Source organism: Macrotis lagotis, chromosome X, assembly GCF_037893015.1.
Source record: "Macrotis lagotis isolate mMagLag1 chromosome X, bilby.v1.9.chrom.fasta, whole genome shotgun sequence".
Taxonomy (NCBI): Eukaryota; Metazoa; Chordata; class Mammalia; order Peramelemorphia; family Peramelidae; genus Macrotis; species Macrotis lagotis.
In genome coordinates, this window is record NC_133666.1 from 286649301 (window position 1) to 286672954 (window position 23654).

General features: G+C 34.9%; 1 protein-coding gene across 6 annotated transcripts in view; it reads left to right on the forward strand.

Moving 5' to 3' along the window:
* Positions 1-23654, forward strand: part of CPLANE1 (ciliogenesis and planar polarity effector complex subunit 1) — a 155384-nt gene that overhangs the window by 105477 nt on the left and 26253 nt on the right. For all 6 annotated transcript variants that reach the window (XM_074202095.1, XM_074202099.1, XM_074202098.1 and 3 more), the window contains 7 exons: positions 10323-10558; positions 11204-11297; positions 12049-12195; positions 18979-19009; positions 21350-21478; positions 22466-22634; positions 23441-23499. In XM_074202095.1, the coding sequence (XP_074058196.1) occupies positions 10323-10558; positions 11204-11297; positions 12049-12195; positions 18979-19009; positions 21350-21478; positions 22466-22634; positions 23441-23499 (865 nt within the window). The remainder of the gene's footprint in view (positions 1-10322; positions 10559-11203; positions 11298-12048; positions 12196-18978; positions 19010-21349; positions 21479-22465; positions 22635-23440; positions 23500-23654) is intronic.

Below are 23654 nucleotides of genomic sequence, written 5' to 3' on the forward strand. Positions count from 1 at the left end.
ATTTGTATAAAATAAGAACAAATAATTTTTAAAAAAAGAATGAAAACTAGAAGAAAATGTGAATTATCTCATTGAAAAAGCAACTGACCCTGAAAAACAGATCCAGGATTATTTAAAAATTATAGGGCTACCAGATAATCATGACCTGGAAAAGAATGTAGACTTAAATTTTTTCTTTGTTTATTTTTGCAGGGCAATAGGGTTAAGTGACTTGCCCAAGATCATATAGCTAGGTCATTATTAAGTGTCAGGTTGGATTTGAGCTCAGGTCCTTCTGACTTCAGGGCTGGTTCTCTATCCACTGTGCTACCTAGCTGCCTCTAGGCTTCATTTTTCTTTTCTTTTTTTTAAATTTATTTTTATTAAAGATATTATCTGAGTTTTACAGTTTGCCCCCAATCTTACTTCCCTCCCCCACCCCCACCCCCCATGGAAAGCAATCTGTCAATCTTTGCTTTGTTTTCATGTTGTACTTTGATCCAAATTGGGTGTGATGAGAGAGAAATCATATCCTTAAGGAAGAGACAAGAAGTCTAAGAGGCAAGAAGATCAGACAATAAGATATCTGTTTTTTTCTAAATTAAAGGGAATAGTCCTTGAATTTTGTTCAAACTCCACATCTCCTTATCTGGATACAGATGGCACTCTCCTTTGCAGACAGCCCAGAATTGTTACCGATTGTTGCACTGATGGAATGAGCAAGTCCTTCAAGATTGAGCATCACTCCCATGTTGCTGTTAGGGTGTACAGTGTTTTTCTAGTTCTGCTCATCTCATTCAGCATCAGTTCATGCAAATTCCTCCAGGCTTCCCTGAAATCCCATCCCTCCTGGTTTCTAATAGAGCAATAGTGTTCCATGACATACATATACCACAGTTTGCTAAGCCATTCCCCAATTGAAGGACATTTACTTGATTTCCAATTCTTTGCCACCACAGACAGGGCTGCTATAAATATTTTTGTACAAGTGATGTTTTTACCCTTTTTCATGATCTCTTCAGGGTATAGACCCAGTAGTGGTATTGCTGGGTCAAAGGGTATGCACACTTTTGTTGCCCTTTGGGCATAGTTCCAAATAGCTCTCCACAAATTTTGGATTTCACAGATCCACCAACAGTGTAATAGTGTCCCAGATTTCCCACAGCCCTTCCAACCATGATCATTATCCTTTCTGGTCATATTGACCAATCTGAGAAGTGTGAGGTGGTACCTCAGAGAAGATTAATTTGCATTTCTCTAATCATTAATGATTTAGAGCATTTTTTCATGTGGCTGTGGATTTCTTTGATCTCCTCACCTGTAAATTGCCTTTGCATATCCTTTGACCATTTGACAATTGGGAATGGCTTTTTGTTTTAAAAATATGACTCAGTTCTCTGTATATTTTAGAAATGAGTCCTTTGTCAGAATCATTCGTTGTAAAGATTGTCTCCCAATTTACTACATTTCTTTTGATCTTGGTTACAGTGGTTTTATCTGTGCAAAAGCTTTTTAATTTAGTGTAACCGAAATCATCTAATTGGTTTTTGGTGATGTTCTCCAACTCTTCCTTAGTCATAAACTGTTCCCCTTTCCATAGATCTGACAGGTAGACTAGTCCTTGATCTTCTAATTTGCTTATAGTATTGTTTTTTATGTCTTAAGTCCTGTAACCATTTGGATCTTACCTTGGCAAAGGGTGTTAGGTGTTGGTCTAATCTAAGTTTCTTCCATACTAACTTCCAATTATCCCAGCAGTTTTTATCAAAGAGGGAGTTTTTATCCCAATGGCTGGACTCTTTGGGTTTATCAGACAGCAGATTATTATAATCATCTCTTGCTTTTACACCTAGTCTATTCCACTGGTCCACCACTCTGTTTCTTAGCCGGTACCAAACAGTTTTGATGACTGATGCTTTATAATATAATTTTAGATCAGGTAGGGCTAAGCCCCTTTCTTTTGCACTTTTTTTCATTAAGCTCCTGTTCTTGACTTTTTTATTTTTTCTAACTCATTAAAGTAATTTTTTGGAATTTTTATTGGTAGGGCACTAAACAGTTTAGTTTGGTGGAATTATCATTTTTATTATATTAGCTCTACCTATCCATGAGCAGTTGATATTTCCCAGTTATTTAAATCTGATTTAATTTGTGTGAGAAGTGTTTTATAATTGTTTTCAAAAAGATTCTGAGTCTGTCTTAGCAAATAGACTCCCAAGTATTTTATATTGTCTGAGGTTACTTTGAATGGGATTTTTCTTTCTAGCTCTTCCTGCTGTGTCTTGCCAGACATGTATAGAAAAGTTGAGGATTTATGAGGGTTTATTTTATAACCTGCAACTTTGCTATAATTGCTAATTGTTTTTAGGATAATTTCTTGGGATTCTCTAGGTAGACCATCATGTCATCTGCAAAGAGTGAGAATTTTGTCTCTTCATTTCCAATTCTATTTCCTTCAATTTCTTTTTCTTCTCTAATTGCTGAAGCTAACATTTCTAATATAATATTGAATAATAGTGGTGATAATGGGCACCCTTGTTTCGCCCCTGATCTTATTGAGAATGCCTCTAGCCTCTCCCCATTGAATATAATGCTTGTTGATGGTTTCAGATAGATAACTGTTAATTATTCTAAGGAACAGTCCATTTATTCCTACACTCTCTAGTGTTTTTAGTAGGAATCGATGCTGTATTTTGTCAAAAGCTTATTCAGCATCTGATAGGTTTGAGTATACTAACAGTTTTCCTAATATTGAACCAACCCTGCATTCCTGGAATAAATCCTACTTGTTCATAATGTATTATGCTAGTGATAACTTGCAATTGTTTTGCTAAGATTTTATTTAAGAGTTTTGCATCAATATTCATCAGGGAAATAGGTCCATAATTTTCTGTTTTAACTCTTCCTGGTTTAGGTAACAGTACCATATTGGTTTCATAGAAAGAGGCAGAGTTCCATGTTTCCCTATTTTTCCAAAGAGTTTATAGAGAATTGGAACCAATTGTTCCTTAAATGTTTGGTAGAATTCACTTGTTGAATCCATCAGGCCCTGGAGATTTTTTTTTTTAGGGAGTTCAGTGATGGCTTGTTGAATTTCTTTTTCTGAGATAGGGTTATTTCGGTATTTAATCTCTTCTTTATTTAACCTGGGCAACTTATATTTTTGTAAATATTTATCCATTTCATTTAGATTATCAAATTTATTGGCATAGAGTTGGGCAAAATACTTTCAAATTATTACTTTTATTTTCTCCTCATTGGTGGTGAGTTCACCTTTTTTATTTATGATACTAGCAATTTGGTTTTCTTCTTTTTTTTAATCAAATTGATCAAGGGGTTTATCAATTTTATTGTTTTTTTCATAATACCAACTTTTGGTTTTATTTATTAATTCAATAGGTTTTTTGCATTCAATTTTATTAATTTCTTTAATTTTTAGAATTTCTAATTTGGTATTTAATTGGGTATTTTTAAAAAATTTTTATTAAAGATATTATTTGAGTTGTACAATTTTCCCCCAGTCTTGCTTCCCTCCCCCTACCCCCCACCCCGCAGATAGCACTCTGTCAGTCTTTACTTTGTTTCCATGTTGTACCTTGATCCAAATTGGGTGTGATGAGAGAGAAATCATATCCTTAAAGAGAACAGATTAATTGGGGATTTTTAATTTGTTTTTCTCTAATTTTTTTTAGTTGCATGTTTAGTTCATTGATTTCCTCTTTCTCTAATTTATTCATATAAGCATTTAGAGCTATAATATATCCCCTGAGAGTTGCTTTGAATGAATCCCATAGGTTTTGGTATGTTGTTTCATTATTATCATTATCTAGGATAAAATGGTTAATTCTTTCTATAATTTGTTTTTTGTCCACTCATTCTTTAAAATGAGTTTATTCAGTTTCCAATTTGTTTTGGGCCTATATCTCCTTGGCCCAATATTGCATATGACTTTTATTGCATTGTGATCTGAGAAAGATGTATTCACTATTTCTGCCTTTCTGCAGTTGATCATTAGGTTTTTATGTCCTAGTACATGGTCAATTTTTGTATAAGTTCCATGTACTGCAGAGAAATAGGTATATTCCTTTCTATCCCCATTCAGTTTCCTCCATAAGTCTACCATATCTAATTTTTCTAACAATCTATTTACCTCCTTAACTTCTTTCTTGTTTATTTTATGATTCGATTTATTTAGATGTGAGAGCGGGAGGTTGTGGGCTCCCACTAATAGAGTTTTGCTGTCTGTGTCTTCCTGTAGTTCTTTCATCTTTTCCTCTAAGAATTTGGATGCTGTCCCACTGGGTGCATATATAGTCAGTTTTGAAATGACTTTATTGTCTATGGTACCTTTTAGGTGGATAAAGTTTCCTTCCTTATCTCTTTTAATGCTATCTGTTTTTGCTGCTGCTTTGTCTGAGATAAGAATTGCTACCCCTTCTTTTTTTACTTCAGCTGAAGCAAAGTATATTTTGCTCCAACCTTTTACCTTTATTCTATATGTATCTCTCTGCTTTAAATGAGCTTTTTGTAAGCAGCATAATGTCAGATTCTGGTTTTTTAATCCACTCTGCTATTTACTTACATTTTATGGGAGAGTTCATCCCATTCACATTCAAGGTTATGATTACTAATTCTTTATTGCCCTCTGTGCTATCTTCCCTCTGTTTGTGTTTTTCCCCCCTTACCCCCCTTTATCCATATTCCCCAGTGTTTTGTTTCTGAATACCACCCCTTTCAGTGTGTTTGCCCTCCTATATCACCCCTCCCCTTTCTTTCCCCTTTCCCTTTTTCCCTTTTGTTAGTTCCCCCTTTTCCCCCACTCCACTTCCCTTTTTCTGTCCCCCCTTCCCTTTTCCCATTTTAATACTTGAAACGTTAGATGTTTTATAAGTTAACTGAGTATGTGTAGGTTGACTTTAAGCTAAGTCTGATGAGAAGAAGATTCAGGTGTTTCTCATCTGCTCTCTTCTTCCCCTCTATTACCATAGGTTTTTTGTACCTCTTTTTAAAATTTTTTTTATTTTTAGGTTTTTGCAAGGCAAATGGGGTTAAGTGGCTTGCCCAAGGCCACACAGCTAGGTAATTATTAAGTGTCTGAGACCAGATTTGAACCCAGGTACTCCTGACTCCAGGTCCAGTGCTTTATTCACTGCGCCACCTAGCCACCCCTTTTTGTGCCTCTTAGTGTAATGAGATTTACCCCATTCAGTCCCCTCCCTCCTCCCATCTCTTTCTTGTCCCCCTTTTTACGGAGGTAGTGTTTTTTAGATCATTCTATCTGAGTCATAGAAAATTCTGAGTGTCTGTCATTTCTAGTTAAGTATATTCTATCTAATAGAGTTAAAATTATTGAGAGTTATTAGAGTCTTTCTCCCAAGTGGGGTTAAAGCCAGTTACATCCCATTAGGTAGCAGTCTCATGGATAGATCATGAATGTCCATCATTTCTCGCTAGGTATAGTCTCTCTGTTAGAGTTCCAATTCTCAAGATTTATGAGAATCTTTTTCCTCATGCTGGGATATAGCCAGTTTCAACTTAGTGGATAGCAGTTTTTTTCCTTTTACCACCCCCCCCTTTTTTGAAACCTTTTCATGTGTCTCTTCAACCTCCTGTTTGATGTCCAAATTTTTCTATTTAGCTTTGGTCTTTTCATCAGGAATTTTTTGGAATTCTTCCATTTCCTTAAATTTCCATCTTTTTCCCCTGGAAGAGAGGCCCTGCTTTGCGGTATAGTAGATTCTTGACTGTATTCCAAGCTCCCTTGCTCTTTGAAATATCTTGTTCCAGGCCCTTTGATCCCTTAATGTTGATGCAGACAGGTCCTGTGTAATCCTTACTGTGACTCCTTGATATTTAAATTGTTTCTTTGTGGCTGCTTGCAGGATTTTCTCTTTTATCTGATAGTTCTGGAATTTGGCCACAACATTCCATGGTGTTTTCATTTTAGGATCTTTTTCTGGAGGGGATTGATGTATTCTTTCAATAACTACTTTGCCCTCCTGTTCCATGATATCAGGGCAGTTTTTCATCACTAGATCCTGTAATATTAAGTCCAGTCTTTTTTTCTCTTCAATGTTTTCAGGAAGTCATATAATTTTCAGGTTGCCTCTCCTTGATCTATTCTCAAGGTCAGTGGTTTTGTTGATGAGGTATTTTACATTTTTCTTCTATTTTTTTCTATTTTTTGATTTTGTTTAACTGGCACTTGCTGTCTCATGGAGTCATTAGTTTCTGCAGACTCCATTCTTTTTTGGGGGGAGGAGTTTTCTTCATTAATCTTTTGCAACTCCTTTTCCAATTGGTCAATTCTACTTTTGAAAGAGCTTGCCATTTGACCAGTTGAGGTTTTGAGAGAATTATGTTCTTTTTGCATTTGCCCAATTGAGGATCTGAGAGAATTATTCTCTTTTTGTATTTGTCCAGTTGATGATCTGAGAGATTTATTCTTATTTTGTATTTGTCCAGTTGAGTATCTGAGAGATTTATTCTCATTTTGTATTTGTCCAATTGTGCTTTCTAAGGATTTGTTTTCTTGTTGCAAGGTATTGTTTTTCCCAAATTTTCCAGTTGATTTTTAAGCTCCTTCCTTATTTCTTCAAGGAAATCTTTCTGTAATGGAGAGCAGATCATATTATCCTCAGAGATTCTAGGTCTTTCTGAGTTAGGGCCTTTCCCTTACAAGAATTTTTCTATGGATCCACCTTTCATCTGACCCTTCTTCATTTTGCTAAGACCTTGAGTTGGGGGGGCTGGTTCACAGGCACATGGGATCGCTAAAGGTTTTACTCACTGAGTGCAATTTCTCTGGCTGGGAATGGGATAAGTTATTTCACATAAAAGAGGCAAGAAAAAGCTTTTGTGGTGGAGTACAGTGGAGGGAACATGGGGGAGGAGGGTTAGTGAGTCTTGATTCTCATAGGAACTGGCATAGAGAGGAAATAACACACACACACACACAATTGGATATAGATATCTGTCTTAACCTAGAGGAAAATAAGCAAGGAAAGGGATGAGAGAGAGTAGAAAGGAGAGGAGCAGGGGTATATGGGATAGAAGAGAAGGAGGATCATCTGGAGGGTAATCAGGTACATCACATTTGAGGAAGGTCAGAGATAAGAGGAGAGAGAATGGAATAAGCGGGGGGTAGGGAGGAATAGGATGGAAAGAAATACAGCTAGCAATAGTAGCTGTGGGGAAAAAAATATTGAAGCATTTTCTCTGATGGACTAATAAAGAATGTTATCTACCCCAGAGACCGAACTGATAGTATCGGGACACAGACCAAAGCACAAAATAAATAAATAAACAAACAAGCAAACAAATAAATAAATAAAGTTGCAGTGCTGTGATTGGAGTGCTAAAGGGACTGAGGTAGAGAGTGTACCCGATACTTTGGCTGGGGAGGGCTGTAGTGCTATTTTTGAAGTACTACAGAGACAGAGGGAGAAAGTGTACAAAGAGAGATTGGAAAATGAAAAGATCATGAAGTGATTTTGCTTTGCTTGATGGTTTAGAGTTGGAAGGAGTGTGCTTAGAAGGGTAGTATAAACAATTCATGAAATGCTTTGGCTTTGCATGATGCTTTGGCTCATGAGGATTGTGTTTACGGAAAGTACTTGAAAAGAGGGTAATACAAATTGTTTAGAAATTGATGTGATTTATGACTTTTCATAAGTGTATTTCCAGAAGCAGCTAAGTGGTGCACTGGATAGAGCACTGACCCTGAAATCAGGAAGACCTTAGTTCAAATGTCCTCTCAGACACTTAATATTTGCTTAACTGTGTGACCTTGGACAAGTAATTTAACCCCATTGCCTTGCAAAAGCCAAAAAAAAAGTGTATTTCTAATGGTTTGAAAGAGAGAAGTGTACTTTTTGACTATGTGGCAATGCAATCAATCAACCTTTGAGAAAGGTTCTTCTATGAGGACTGATAAAAGGAGTATATTTTGACAGGGCTTATAGGTACAAGAGTTAAAACAATAAAAACATGAAAAGGATTATAGTAGGATAAGGCTAGGCATTAGTGGATAAATATCTTCAGGTGAAGAGGCACAGAGTCCTATATTTGAAGGAAAGAAGGGAGGGTAGGAATACTAAGCAAATTATACCCTCAACAGATTTGGCCCAAAGAGGGAATAACATATATTCCCAACTGGGTTTTTTTTTTAAATCTATACTGCCCTGCAGGGGTAGAAGAGAGGAAAGGGAAAGAAAGATGAAGGAAGCGACTGATAAAAAGGAAGGCAAAGATAAAGGTAAAAGTAAACTTAAAGTTAAAATTTGAAAAAGGGGGAAAGAAAGCAAAACATTGGTGAGGAAGTGTAAGAGGAAAGGAAAAAGTATAGTCATACAACTTAAAAAAACTAGAAAAAGAACAAATTGAAAACTTTCAATTGAATGCAAAATTAGAAATTTTGGAAATCAAAGGAGAAATTAATAAAATTGAAAGCAAGAAAGCCATTGATCTTGTAAATAGAAGGAAATTAAAGTGATAATTTGGAGCTATTTCTGTATGCCAATATATTTGCAAAATGGATGAATATTTACAAAAATACAAACTACGCAGATTAACAGAAGAGGAAATAAAATACTTAACCCTATTTTAGAAAAAGAAATTGAATAAGATATCAATATGTTCCCCTCAAATCTTCTGGTACATAGATTATCATTTGAATTCCTACCAAACATTTAAGGAACAATTTCAATTTTACGTAATAGCTCCCTCCCTGCTAGTTAGCACTCCTACCACTAATCATCATAATGATAATAGCTAACGTTTATTTTTTTATTTATTTAAAAAAAATTTTATAACTAACATTTATATAGTACTTACTATGTCCTGGGCACTGAGCTAACCACTCAACATTTATTTCATTTGATCCTCACAATAGCCCTGGGAAGTAGTTGCTCTTATCATCCCTGAGTTTTACAGATAAGAAATCTGAGACAAATAGAGGTTATTAAAGTGACTCGCTTAGACCACAGTGTCTGTGGTTGGATTTGAACTCCAGTCCAGTGCTCCATTCACTGCCTCCCCCCCCACCACCAAGCTGCCCCAAATTCATACAGTCTTTCTCTACTACATATCTCATTTGAAAAAAAAAAATTGTGAGCTTTATCATCATTCATTTGGGAAGAGATTCATTTTTGTTTGTTACTTTCAGTTCTAAGTATGCAGTGGTTCTTGTCCTTCTCTGTGACATTTTCCTACTTCATCAACTTCTTGATACAGGTTATGATTTTTCTTTCTTCAAATCTTGTTTTTTTTGTCTTTGCATTGAAGGTTTTTCCCCCTATTTTCTCTAGTGGGGCAAAGGGGGAGAACCCAACTACCACCAGTAGCTTAAAGAAGTCATTAATTGGAAATGAATGTATTAGTAACTGAAGCCTTCTGTATTTACCTAGACAAGCAACTATGACTGTGTGCTTTATCTTTCACAAGACAAAACATGTATTTACCATAAGTTTAGGTCCTACTTTTTGTTGTCTTCTTTTACCAAGTTGTAGTATATGTCCTTTTGGTTCTGCTTTGATCACTCAGTTTCACTCGATCTAATTCTTGCCATATTTCTTTTTCATTATTTGGCCACTTTATTTTGTTATCTTCTTAAACCATAACTAAGCAGAAGTTTATTTCTGGATTTTTTTGGTTATTATAGAACTCTTAGGAAATTATTCCTGACGAAAGCATAACTAAACAAATTTAAAAGTAGAATTGCTGAGTTAATCTTATGAACATTTTTTTTATTGCTTTCCAGAAATGGTCAGACTTATTTGCAACTCCACCAGGAGTGAATTAGCTTACCTGTTTCTCCACATCTGCGCTCCTATTACATCTTCCTTTATCATCAATGCGTATTTGGATTTATTTTGGAGCCTCAGAATTGTTTAAACTTCCATTTCTCTGCTTATTTGTGATTTTTGACATTTTTTTCAAGGCTTTATTAGTTTGCTCTTGTTTTAAAGAACTAGTTATTCTTATTCTTTGACTAAAATAGCTTTTACAAGGTAAAGCTAAAGATTGAATAGAATCATTTCATGAGGAAGGCCTGAAACAATATGGTAATTTCTGCTATAGCTGATGGACTCTTATTTCACCATAAATTCGAATAGCCTTATATTTTGGACTACATAATAGTCACAACATAGTGTTCTGTTCCTCCAAACAAAACAGAGTTAGGTCTTTGAAGTCAAACAATGGAAAAGCTACTTAATTTGTTTTTGAGGGAGAAACAAAATTGAAATTCATTATTACTCTTTTTTGGATCTTTTATTCTAGGAATACCAGTGTTCCTAAATTTAAGTCTTGATTCTAATTTTACTTTTTTTTTAATATTAAAGATCTGCCAGAAGCACAGTCTCAAGTTCAAGAATCTACTGTAAAATCAGATGATGTCGAAGATTATTTAACTCAGAAATGGTGCCAGGATTTCAGTGCTTCACCTTTCACAGTACCATCAGGCAAAAACCTTGCTAAAGATCACCTTAATACTAAACTCCTGGAAATAGATGAAAAACTACTTGTATTGCAGAACATCGTAACTAATGTAGAGCAAGATTTTAATGACATTAAGTTGGTATGTCCTCATTATGCCAGAGTACCATTTTTTCTTCTACTTTTTCTTTTGAAATGGTTGACAAATTTTTGACGTGTTGTATTTATCATGTTAAAATTAACAAAAGTGCGGTGTTTTACATATCTTAGTTTTCTAAGAAAATGATGTTTCTCCTATTATAAAAAAAGAATATGAATTGCAAAGCCAGAATCTAGTTGTGTCCCTCCAAATGTTGCTTTATGGGCCTGATTTTGTAAATTTTTTCTTCAGGGATTTTAAATGTTCCTTTGTTATAGAGGCAGCATTTTATTTGAATTTTTTCCCCCAGTGTATCTTTATCATTGTTGTTTATTTCTGAGGCCTCTTCATGCTCCAGAATTATAGGAGTCTCTATTTTTATTCTATTTAGATGTGCTAAGCAGCATTTATTTTAAAATTAGATCTTATTTGCTGAATCTCCACCATCTGTCTAATTTTAGGGTTAAGCTAAAATTTACTTATCAAAAATCATTGTCTTTTCTTTTTAAGGATATACTTTAAATTATATGTAAAGTCATGATCATTATTATTCAGCCATAATAGATATCTTAAGAAAATTTTTCAGTCAAAGAACTTGAATAAATATGAAATTTAGAATTTTATTTACTATTGGTTATTTATTTTCAGCCGGTAAAGACAGAAGATCCCTTGGAATTGTCATTTTCCCCAGAAGTGTATAAAGAGACAACTTTCTCACAAGCTTTTAGAAGTCCTGAAGAGGGTTGGTATTCAGAAAAATAGTGACAGTCTATATTTGTGTTTATTTATACAACAAGAACAAACCTACTTTTTGGAATGTCAAGTTATTAGATGATTTTGGGAGGTTGGGAGGATAGGATAAATGAAATAAGTTTGAAATAGTTTTTATGTTATATTTTTAGTATATCCATTTTATATTTTCTAGTCTTTTAACACATTTAACAAGATTCCACTACTAAGCAATTAACTACAAGAATTGAAGCTCCTCTGTATTTTTATTTAAATTAAAAGAGAAGTCAGAAGAAGGCAATGCAAAGAAGAGCTTCTAGTCTTTGTGGAGTAAGAATGTAGCTCTTCTAAAAATACATATCTATATATTGAAATAGATTAATGGGAGTGATCACAACTCTGGCAGTTGCTATTTATCCAGAGGTAATTTTGAGAAATCAAACAGTGCAATCTGGAGAGACAATGCAAAAATTAGGCTTTTGACTGAGTGGCTATTTAAATATTTGGGTAGTGATGACATAATTGATTTTTTAATTGAGAATGAAAATAATATGGTGACCTTCTAAAATATTATTTAATAATCCTGCTTTGAGGGAGAATTATCATTTTATAATTCAATATTTAGATAATTGTTAAAATCCATAGAAGTTACTGTCTATGTTGTCTTGATGCTAAGTGAAGTTACATTAATTAATTTACAAAATTCTCCCCTTTTTTGTGCTTTTTTTTTTTCTGCCACCACTCCTGGCTTTACAATGGATCAGCACATTCTTTTAGTCATCAAATTGAAGAAGAAGAGGAAACTCCATTATTTGAATTTCCTGAAACAAAACATACTGTATGGAACTCTTGTTCCTTTTCTTCTGTTGTTTCATCGTTTAACGTTTGCAGTGACTACATTGCTTCTACTGGTACTATTCTTTAGTTAATCTCTTTTGACTTTTAACTTTTTATCTTATGAACTGATTATTATTAGTTGATTATTGACTACGTAGAAAAAAAATGTTATTAGTGCCATATTTATGATGGCTTTGTGAAGTCATTTACCTTTTCTAGATTACTTTATGGAAAAAAGAGAGTCCAGAAATTATAGCATTCAAGTTAATTGGTCATCTTTAAAAGAATTTCTTTATCAGAGTCCATTGGCATATATTAGTAGTAATGGACTTTTAACTGTCAGTAGTTAGAATTTCAGCTTGATAATGCCTACTTTTTAATTAAAAGTGAGAGAGAGTATTGAGAATCACTAGCCTCTGTGCATATTGTAATATCATACCCTTAATCAGGATAGACAGTGTGACATAGTAGAAAGAGTTTTAAGTTTGCAGTTAAAAGATCTTAAGTTTATTTGGAGCCCAGCCAGATTTAGCCTCAAGTTTCTTATAAGTGTAATGGAAATAATTCTTGTGCCACCTATCTCAAAGTGCGTTTGTGAGGAAAGTGCTAAAGAAATATATGATTTTGTTATAGACATACTTCATTTTATGCATATAATATCTAACTTGTTCTGCAAGGGACCAAATTCTTGGAACTTTTTTATTGGATATATCCAACATTAGTAGGCCAGCAGGGACTTTATACCAGTGACAGAGTTTATTGTCCCTCTCATTACTAATTTGTTTGACCAATATTTGTTTGTCCTATAAGTTAAAGGTAAAATAATTTTTATTACTACTGTTATTATTGACTTTCATTTATATAAAGTATTTCTCTGCAGTCCAATTCAGTTCATTTATATTGTGAATAGTCATAGGATACCCGGACTCTGGGATTCTACTCAAATATAAAGTGACATGTTAGAGGACTTTTGTATCCAGTGCCCAAAAGAAACAAAATGTGGTTAATATAATTTTATACTAATCAGTTAATCAGTCAGCCAACATTTATTAAACAACCACCCATTTTATATAAATGAGCTCTTAAGGGCCAGGCACTGTGCTAGACATTGTGGATAGAATGAAAAAAAAAAAAGAAATCTCAGCTCCCAGAGGAGTTTACATTGTATTGCAGCACATGGAATAATTCATACAATTATGGATGGAGCACTAGTTCTGGAATCAGGAAAGCTTGAGTTTAGATATGGCCTTAAACTCTTATATGTCAAATTGCTCATCTTTACAATGAAGATATTTCACCCATCTCCCGGGATTGTTATGAGGATAAAACAAGATCATTTAAAAAATAAAAAATTTAAAAAGGCTATAAAAATTCTGGATATTATATATGCACACACAACATATATCACATGTAAATAAATATACAGTAAATACAAGGCAAGTTGTAGGGGGTAGGATTTGAAGTTTGGAGGATTAGGAAAGGCTTCATGTAGAAGTGGGAAGTACTGGAGTGGCATCTTGAAGGAAGTGAGACAGTTTGTGAGTTGGAGGTAAGGGAGGGATCATTCCAGAATCTTGGGATGGCCAGTGAAGAAACTGTAAGGGATAAAGGACTAGGTGTGAGAAACAGAGGAAAGATCATTTTGACTGGACAATTAGGACAGCTAAGTTATAAGTCTTCAACACTGATACTGTTTGACCTTAGAAACATTGGCTTCAATTTTTCTACTAAAAAATTTAACATAGAGGATGAGAAGGGATGTATAAAAATCCTATATAGTAGGACTACATTATATATAAAATATATCTGTAATTTAGAAGAGAAATTAATTAGGCAGGTTCAGTTTAAGAACAAAATGACCCCCAAAATTTCTATAGTCAACATTTTTTTTTTAGTTTTTACAGGTTTTTTTGCAGGGCATGTGGTTAAGTGACTTGCCCAAGGTCACACAGCTAGGTAATTATTATGTGTTTGAGCCTGGATTTGAACTGAGGTCCTCCAGACTCCAGGACTGATACTCTATCCACTTCGCCACCTAGCTGCCCCCTAAATTCTTTTATATAAACTAATTCGTTTTTCTCCATTTGACTAGGGGATAGCAGTGTTTGAATCAGTGGCTTCATTGTTATATACTGAATGAAGCACAATGTAGTTCAATAACATTTCAGGATTTGATAATCTATGAGAGTTGCCAAGCTGCTGAGAAATTAAATAACATATTTGGCAATCATTTAACTTCTCAGTACTTTGTAACTGTGAAGACTACTACATGAACTAATCTGAGTTTTATAACTCTTTCCTCATCTTTAATTGAAATAGATGGAAAAATTGAGAAGTTAATGTTTCTAAGGTCCAATAGTGTCAGTGTTGAAGAATCAGAACTTAGCTGTCCTAATAATCCAGTTAATTACTGTCAGTCAATTACAGGATCAATTAGTTACCTGTTTTAACTGCTAATCAGAGGGACAACTAGATGCTGCAGTGGATAGAGCACCAATCCTGGAGTCAGAAGGACCTGCTTTCAAATCCAGCTTCAAACACTTGACATTTACTAGCAGAGTGACCCTGAACAAGTCACTTAATTTCAGTTGCCTCACCAAAAAAAACCAGAAACAAACAAAAAACGTAACAAAAATCCCAATCCAAAGCACAACTCCTAATCAGAAAGAAACTTTGTCCTTTCCTCATTTGTCTCTGTCTTCACTTTATCTGTATATCCCTACTCACAATAACCATGATTTTTTTATTTAAACTTTTTTTTGGTTTGTTTATTTTATTATTACAATAATCTTGTTGTGAGAATAAACCTAACCCCCCTCCCCTACCCCACCCCCTTTCCCCTCCAGAAAGATGAGAAACCTCAAGAATAGTGAGAGAGAAAAAAAAAGTGTACTTCAGTCTGTGTTCAGATTCCAGTGTTTCTGTCTCTGGGATGAGTTGCCTTCTTTATCATAAGTCCAGAGAAGTTACTTCCCACAGTTGCTATTACTGCCTGTATTTCCCTCCACTCTATTTCTCCCCACTCTCACTTATTCCATTTTCTCTCTCTCCTTTCACCCTGTCCCTGTTCAGAAGTGTTGTATCTGAGTACCCTCTCCCATGATCTTCCCTCTCTTCTCTCTCCTATTCCCCCCCATTCCCTCCACCCATTCTCCCTTATCCCATTCCTTTCCTCTCATTTCTCTCTAGGGTAAGATAGATTTCTATACCCTATGTTATTTTCTCTCTGAGCCATTTCTGATGAGAATGAAGGTTCCCTCATTCCCCACCTTGCCTTCCCCCATTCCACTGCATTTTTTAAATTAAAGATTTTATTTATTTTTTTATTAAAGATTTTATTTATTTTGAGTTTTACAATTCCCCTCCAATCTTACTTCTCTCCCCTCACCTCCCCCACAGAAAGTAATTTGTCAGTCTTTACATTGTTTCCATGTTGTATATTAATCCAAATTGAGTGTGATGAGAGAGAAATCATATCCTTAAGGAAGAAACATAAAGTGTAAGAGTTAACAAAATCAGACAATAAGATATCAGGTTGTTTTTCCTAAATTAAAGGTAATAGTCCTTGAACTTTGTTCAAACTCCATGGCTCTTTCTCTGGATACAGATAGTATTATCCATTGCAGATACCCCAAATTGTCCCTGATTGTTGCACTGATGGAATGAGCAAGTCCATCAAGGTTGAACATGGCCCCCATGTTGCTGTTAGGGTGTACAGTGTTTTTCTGGTTCTGTTCATCTCACTCAGCATCAGTTCATGCAGATGCCTCCAGGCTTCCCTGAATTCCCATCCCTCTTGGTTTCCAATAGGACAATAGTGTTCCATGACATACATATACCACAGTTTGCTAAGCCATTCCCCTATTGAAGGACATTTACTTGATTTCCAATTCTTTGCCACCACAAACAGGGCTGCCATGAATATTTTTGTACAAGTGATGTTTTTACCCTTTTTCATGATCTCTTCAGGGTATGGACCCAGTAATGGTATTGCTGGATCAAAGAGTATGCACATGTAAAAACTTTTCTTGATTCTCATGTAAAATATCTTAGCCCTTTCTTCCTCTCCTTTCTCTTCCTCCCAGTACTTTCCTTTATCACCCATTGACTCCATCTTTTTATTATATTATACCATTATATTCAGCTCTTTCCTGTGCCTTGACTATGCTGCTTCTAACTACTCTTATTTATAAATGAGAAAGTTCATATGAGTTATCACTATCTTCTTCCCATGCAGGAATACAAACAGTTCAGCATCATTAAGTTCCTCATAATTAGTCATTCTTGTCCACCTGAGTCCTGTATTTGAAGATCAACTCCCTGTTCAGCTCCAGTTGTTTCCATAGGAAAGTTTGAAAGTCCTGTTTCATTGTTTGCCCCTGAAAGAGGATGTTTGCTTTTGTTAGGTAGTTGATTCTTGGATATAAATTCTTGTAAATCAAGATTTTTTTGCCTTCCAGTATATCATATTCCAAGCCCTTAATGTAGACTCTGCCAAATTCTGTGTAATCCTGACTATAGAGCCATGGCAGTTGAGTTGTTTGTTTCTGGCAGCTTTTAGTATTTTCTCTTTGACTTGGGAGTTTTGGAATTTGGTTTTAGTGTTCCTGGAAGTTTTTCTTTTGGGATCTCTTTCAGGAGATCTTTCACTTAATTTCTATTTTACCCTCTTGCTTCTAGGATCTCAGGGCAATTTTACTGTATTAGTTCTTTTTTTTTTTTTTTTTTTTTTTTTTTTTAGGTTTTTGCAAGGCAAATGGGGTTAAGTGGCTTGCCCAAGGCCACACAGCTAGGTAATTATTAAGTGTCTGAGACCAGATTTGAACCCAGGTACTCCTGACTTCAGGGCCAATGCTTTATCCACTACGCCACCTAGCCACCCCTGTATTATTTCTTGAAAAATGAAGTCTAGGCTCCTTTCCTGGTCATAACTTTCGCATTAGCCCAGTAATTTTTAAATTATCTCTCCTGGATCTGTTCTCAAGGTCAATTGTTTTTCCAATGAGATATTTCACATTTTCTTCTAATTTTTGTTTTTTTGGTACAGTTTTATTTCTTCCTGATTTCTTGCAAAGTCCTCAACTTCCTTTAGTTCCATTCTGCATTTGAAGGAATTATTTTCTTCAGAGAGCTTTTGTATCTCTTTTTCCAGCTGGCAAATTGTGCTTTTTAAGGCATTCTTCTCATTTGCCTTTTGTATTGCTTTTTCCTTTTGGCTTAAACTGCTTTTTAATATGTTATTTTCTTCAGTATTTTTTTTTGTATTTCTTTCACCAAATGGCTGAGTTTTGGTTTTCATGATTTGTCTGCATTGCTCTCATTTCTCCTCCCAATTTTTCCTCTACCTCCCTTAATTGTTTTTCAAAGTCTTTTTTTTGAGCTCTAGCATAGCCTGAGCCCATTTTCTGTTTCTCTTGGAGGTTTTGGATAGAGAAGCTTCAACTTTATCATCTTCTGAGTATGTGTTTTGATCCTCCATGGTTCCAAAGTAATTTTCTCTGGTCAGTTTCTTCTTTTCCTATTGTTTTATCATCTCCTCAGTCTATGACTGATTTACTGCACTTCCAAGGCTTTGGGGGGTTTTGGGGGCAACCCATAGGGACCTTAATTCCTCCCAGGTCTTATGAGAGGCCCTGACTGCTCTATTGCCTGTATTCAGGCCCTTCCTTCTGCTCTGGAGCTATGAGGGTTCCTGCTCAGAACTGGTGGTGTTGTGGGGGCCTAGACTGCAACCTGGATCTGAGTGTGGGCAGAAAGCAGAGTCCTGCTTCAGGGAAAGCCGAGACAGACCTCTGCAGTTTCCCCCAACCCCCTTACTGTCTGTGGGCCGGGAGCTCTGGAAATGCTGGGTGGCTCCACTGATTCCTGCTGCAGGTTCTCACCACAGGGTTGCTCTGAGGCTGGTGCTCCACTTTGATGCGACAGAGTTTTCTTACCACCCCTTCTAGCTGTCCCTAGTGAAACCTGGTCCAAGGGGGCTGGAAACTGCTCCCTCTACCACAGACACCGGCACCTGGCCTTGGCTGATGCTGTGCCACAGCTCTTTCCAACCCCCAGTCTCAGTGAAACAGACTTTTCCAGTGGAACTTATCAGTTGTCTTGGACTGAGAAATTGTATCACTCAGTACTTCTGTGGGTTCTTCCCCCTCCAAATTTCAGCTAGAATCATAATTTGATGGATTTTGGAGTTTTTTGTGGAATGAGTTTCTGGGAATTTCTGCCTTCATGCTGCCATCTTGGTTCCTCCCCTCCATTCCCAACAATTATTATACCCTGAAGGCTGTTTGCCTATACTGACTAATTACCAATTGAGAATTAATAGTAGTAGACCTGGTAATCTCAACAATTATTTGCCCAAACTTCAAATTTCATTCACCAGTTTCTATTTACCCTTCATAAGTAGACAAGTACTGAATATGCCCTTGCTTACTTATTCTCTTTTTTTGAAGTATTTAGTTTGTCTGGATCATGGTGAGTGTTAGGAACTATTTAATTTAGTTATGTTTTTAAAAAAATCTTTATTCTTTGATTCAGGTTATTCTAGGAAAACTATTTTCTGAGTTTGTCATATCTCTATGGGTAGTACTAACTCTGTGTTCTCCCTAGTCTGTGTGCTTCCTTAGGTATATTATGAACAGGCCTTGCTTGAAAGAATAGAAGTGATAAAAATAATGTACCTTAATTATTTGGTTGCCTCATCATTTGAGAGTATATGTCAACTTGCTCATAAGTATAACTTTTTTATGTTAATAGCATCAGTATGAATGTATTTAAAATATTTTGATTACTAGTAACGAGATTTCTAAGTCTAACTTTACTAAAATGTTATTTATGATAAAAAATAATTTCATTTTTAGGTAGAGCTCATAGTGAAGATTCTATTGGAAGGTAAATATATATATATATATATATATGTATATATCATGTTTTAATCTATAATCATTAATTTTTTTACTTTGGTATTTTTTTCCCCAACTACTTATAAAAACAATTTTCAACATTTGTTTCTTTGCAAGTCAGTGGGGTTAAGTGACTTGCCCAAGGTCATATCAACTAGGTAATCAGTAAGTGTCTGAGGTCACATTTGAACTCAGGTCCTCCTAACTCCCTGCAGGGCTGGTGCTCTATCCACTGCACCACCTAGCTGCCCCCTCAACATTTGTTTTTAAAATTGAATTCAAAATTCTCTCCTGCTCTTCCCACTCATTTAGAAACCAAGCAATTTGATATAGGTATAATCATTAACTTAAAATTCAATGTTGTGTTCCTCAGATTTTGCCATTGTTGACTATAAATTGTGGTTCCCTTTGTCTTATGTGATTGAAAGCAATATGACAAATTTTCTAGAGGGATCTGATGCTTTGACTTCACAAAAGAATTGTGGATAATTGAGTGTTGGGATATTAAATCTTAGCTAAAGCATTTGTGTACCCTAGTCAAGACTAAATACTTTGCTCCTTCCCTCTCCTTCCATGGGTATATTGAATACAATATTTTGACTATACCTCTTCCTAGCTGTGTTGTGCCTATGAAAATGTGCACCTACCCAGAGACTTTGATCTTCACATTTAAATCATGAAACTTGAGGTAAAGTTTAGAAGTTCAAAAGAAAAAACTTTTAAGATGACCTCATAACCTCTGTACTAAGTCTCATTCTCATCATTCTTTTGATTCAAGTGTGCATTTAGTCAGTTTTGTGAGATTTGCCACCATTTGAGATGTGTTTTACAGTATGAGCTAGTTTCCCTCTTAGTCTTTTTGAGAAGCTATCACAATATAAATAATGTTTCATGTTTAAGATCCAGAGAAGTGGGAAGGCAGAGGAGAAAAAGAAACACTAATGTGCAGACAAGGAGCCTGGGTTTTAGTTGTTTAATCTCTCCATCTGTTTCCTTTTCTATAAAATTAAAGTGTATATGTGATCTTTAAATGATCCCTGAGTGATTTCAGATAGTTTTTCCAATTCTAAAATCATTTGATTTTGATGAAGTGCTTTTTATTTGATGCAAGGTTGGTGGATAGCTTTTGTAAGGTCTGTGGTCTTGGATAGAAAAAAGTTTACTTATTTGTTTTCACTGACCTGTCTCTGAAATTTATCATTTTCTTTCATTTCCTTTGTTCCAAGAAAGTCTCTTAAGACATAAAAAGATCAATCTGTGGGTTTATAATGCAGAGAATAGGGTCAGCTAGGTGGTGAGTGGTTAGAGTACTGGTCCTGGAATCAGAAGAATTTGAGTTCAAATCCGACCTCAGACATCCATTACTTACTTACTTTACTGTATGACCATGGGCAAGTCACTCAACCCCATTGTCTTCCACAAAACCCCCCTAAAATTGCCAAGAATATTCATTTTATTATAGTGCTTTAGGATTAGCTTTCTGAATATTGGCATGCCTGTAAGTATAATACAAAATATTTTAGTTATTTTAGTTCTGTTGCTTAGATGGAATGGAAGCTTATGAATATTTTATTTGTATAATTTTAAGGCACCAGTTGAAAAAATTTTTACTGGCTTGGGTAACTTTTTTCTTTTATAAAACATTATCAAGAAACATCAGAAGAAAGATTCCTTCTACCAAGTAATAGTTACTGTTCTTTGAATTTTGGTACATTGAATCATTACTATAGAATGTCTGCTTTCTTGTGATTGGTTAATCTAGTGACCAAGTGAAAAATAATCAAAAATAGCCATTTTCTCATGGTTCATAATTAGATGATTAGGAAACACTACTGATCATTAAATGTCTTTCATTTGTAGAAAGCATAATACAGTGAAAAGAGCATGAGTCAGGTTCTAAATCCTGACTCTGTTCCTATCTAACTGTGTAACCTAACCTTTTTGGTCAGTCACTTACCTCTGTAGGCCTCAGTTTCCTTATTTGGAAATTGAAGTTAGACTTGGTGATCTTTAAGCTCTCTGCAGATGAATAGACTGGCAAATTATTTTTGGGTTATTCAATGTATTTTTGGCTGGGCACTTAAGATACTTTTTTTATTTTTTGCAAGGCAATGGGGTTAAGTAACTTGCCCAAGGTCACACAGCTAAGGAACTATTAAGTGTCTGAGACTGGATTGGAAGTCAGGTTCTCTTGACTCTAGGGCTGTTGTTCTAGATCCCGCACCACTTAGCTCCCTCCCAAATACTTTTTTTAAAGATTTCTTTTGTATTTAATATTATTTCATTTCAATTATCATTGACTTGGTTCAAACTGCATTTGTAAATGAAGTGTTTCAGCAGAGTTTCAGATAACTGAACTAACTGATGTTGCTGACATAATTAATGATCTTATCACTGAGAGTGGAGTATCTTGTGAAGAACTTGGTTTAACAGAACATCAAGCCAAGAAAATTTCCAGGTAATGGTCAAATGATTCACTTAATATAATTTTAGGTTGAATTTTATTATAGGTAGCAAATGTTGTGAAAATGGACAATATTGAATACTTCTTAAGGACTTACTTTAATTCATTAATATTTAAGATTATGAAGACTTTAAAGCACCTGAAATACTAACTCTGACATAAGATAACTTTTAGTCAGAAAAATAGGTCAAGACAGCTAATTTTTCTGGGTGAGTGGGTTTTTTTCCTAGAAGTAGAAGATTGGAATACAGTACTAATATTTTCCTGGAGAATGTTACTCTTATAGGGCCACTTCATCTGACTATAAAGACCATATAAAGACTATAAAGTTACTGTCAATGTTTTTTTTAATTATTCTTAAAAAATTTAATCACTTATCCTAATGAATGCAAGATATTTTTATTGAGCTCATTTTGAAAAACTTTGCAACTTAAAGTTTTTTTTTTAGCAAAGTCTTAATCATATCAGTTCTGAACACACTTTCTTAGGTTAAAGAAGGAACAAAAGTCAGATTTGTTGCTTGAAATGATCTATTTAAATGATAGACCATTGCTTTGATTTGATCTTCAGACCAAGCTACCAAGGAGCATAAATCCTTTTTTTATTTATTTGTTTTTCTAACTACATGCAACATTAATTTTTACCGATCAATTTTTTTGGTAAGTTTTTGAGTTTTACATTTTTCTCTCTCCCTTCCTTCCCCCTCCTCTCCCCCTGATAGAAAGCAATCTGATATAGTGTCTACATTTTAGAACCATGGTTAACAACAGATCCATATTGACCAGAGCATAAATCCTTTTGCAAAATATTGTTGCTTGTTGTAACAGAAGAATCACTCTTAAAGTTTTGTTATTTTGAAAGATGGGAGTACTTTTGGCAGCATTTATTTAGTCTCACTAAGTGAACAATAATTAGATTTGACTACTCTCAACTACAGCACCAGGTTTCAAAGGTAAAGATCCTTTTTTTTCAATTTATCAGAATCCATGGCACCCCAAAGAGGAGAAAGTCACAAAGAACAGAGAAGGAGAAAAGAGAGATAAGAGCCTGGATGAAAAAAAAAAGAAAGGAAAGGATGGCAGAGTACTTGGCACAGCTGGCTAAGAAGAGAGAGCAAGAGTATGAGCCCTTTCAGCCTCAAAGGCAACCGGTAAGTCCTTTGCTACAAAGGATGATAGAACTAATTTTCCATTCTCATTTATTTCTTTTGTCCTAATCAGTTACTTCCATCTAAGATCAAGAATAGTGGTGGAATCTACTTAGTCACATACCAGGATATGCCATAGAAACACACCCAGACAAGTTTTTCCGTAAAGAGGTTTGCTTGCATTGTACTTAGAAATATGAATCCCTTTCTCTACTGGGTTATTTTTATTTGAAATCTTTGATTTTAAAATACAAAGTGCCGATGTAAGTAAACTGATCTGAAATTCTTTTCATATGAGTACATGATGTTTGAGCATTAGTCAAATGAGGTGGCATTTTTTTCTTTACTCTCCTAGCTGTGTTTATTTTATTCAGTTGATTATTCAGCCTCATGCATTAAAAGCAGTCATTTTTACTCAGCTTTTTAATTTTAAATTTCCCATTTAGCTTAAAGAAAATGTAGATTTTTATGGTCCAACCCTGTACCACAAGAGCATTCTTATATGTTTTTAAATCAGTTATCAGAACTCTAATGAGTTTAAGGAACCTATGAAGAACTAACATTAAAGAAAACAAAAGTAACTTCAAACAATTTTTTGATAACTCAGGGCATCATTATGAATATAAAGAGTTATTATATGGGGCAGCTAGATGTTTTAATGGTTAGAGTACTGGGTCTAGATTCAGGAAGACACGACCCCAGACACTTAATCAGCTGTGTGACCTTGGACAAGTCACTTAAACTCTTTTTGCTATGAAACATGATGATATAATTTTTTGAACTGAGTTAACTTGCAGTTTCTCGTGCAGTTTTATATGACTTCAAAGGAAATTAGGCTGTGTCAGAAGATGAAGAATGAAAAAGACAGGTAAATTGAGCAAATATACATGAATACTATCACCTGTACTTGTGTAACTCTTACATAATTTTCATTGACAGACTTCCTGGCTACATTCAGAAGATATTATCTGCCATGACAAGGAAGTTTATTACATCTTACATTAAGAAGACCTGTTTTCTATA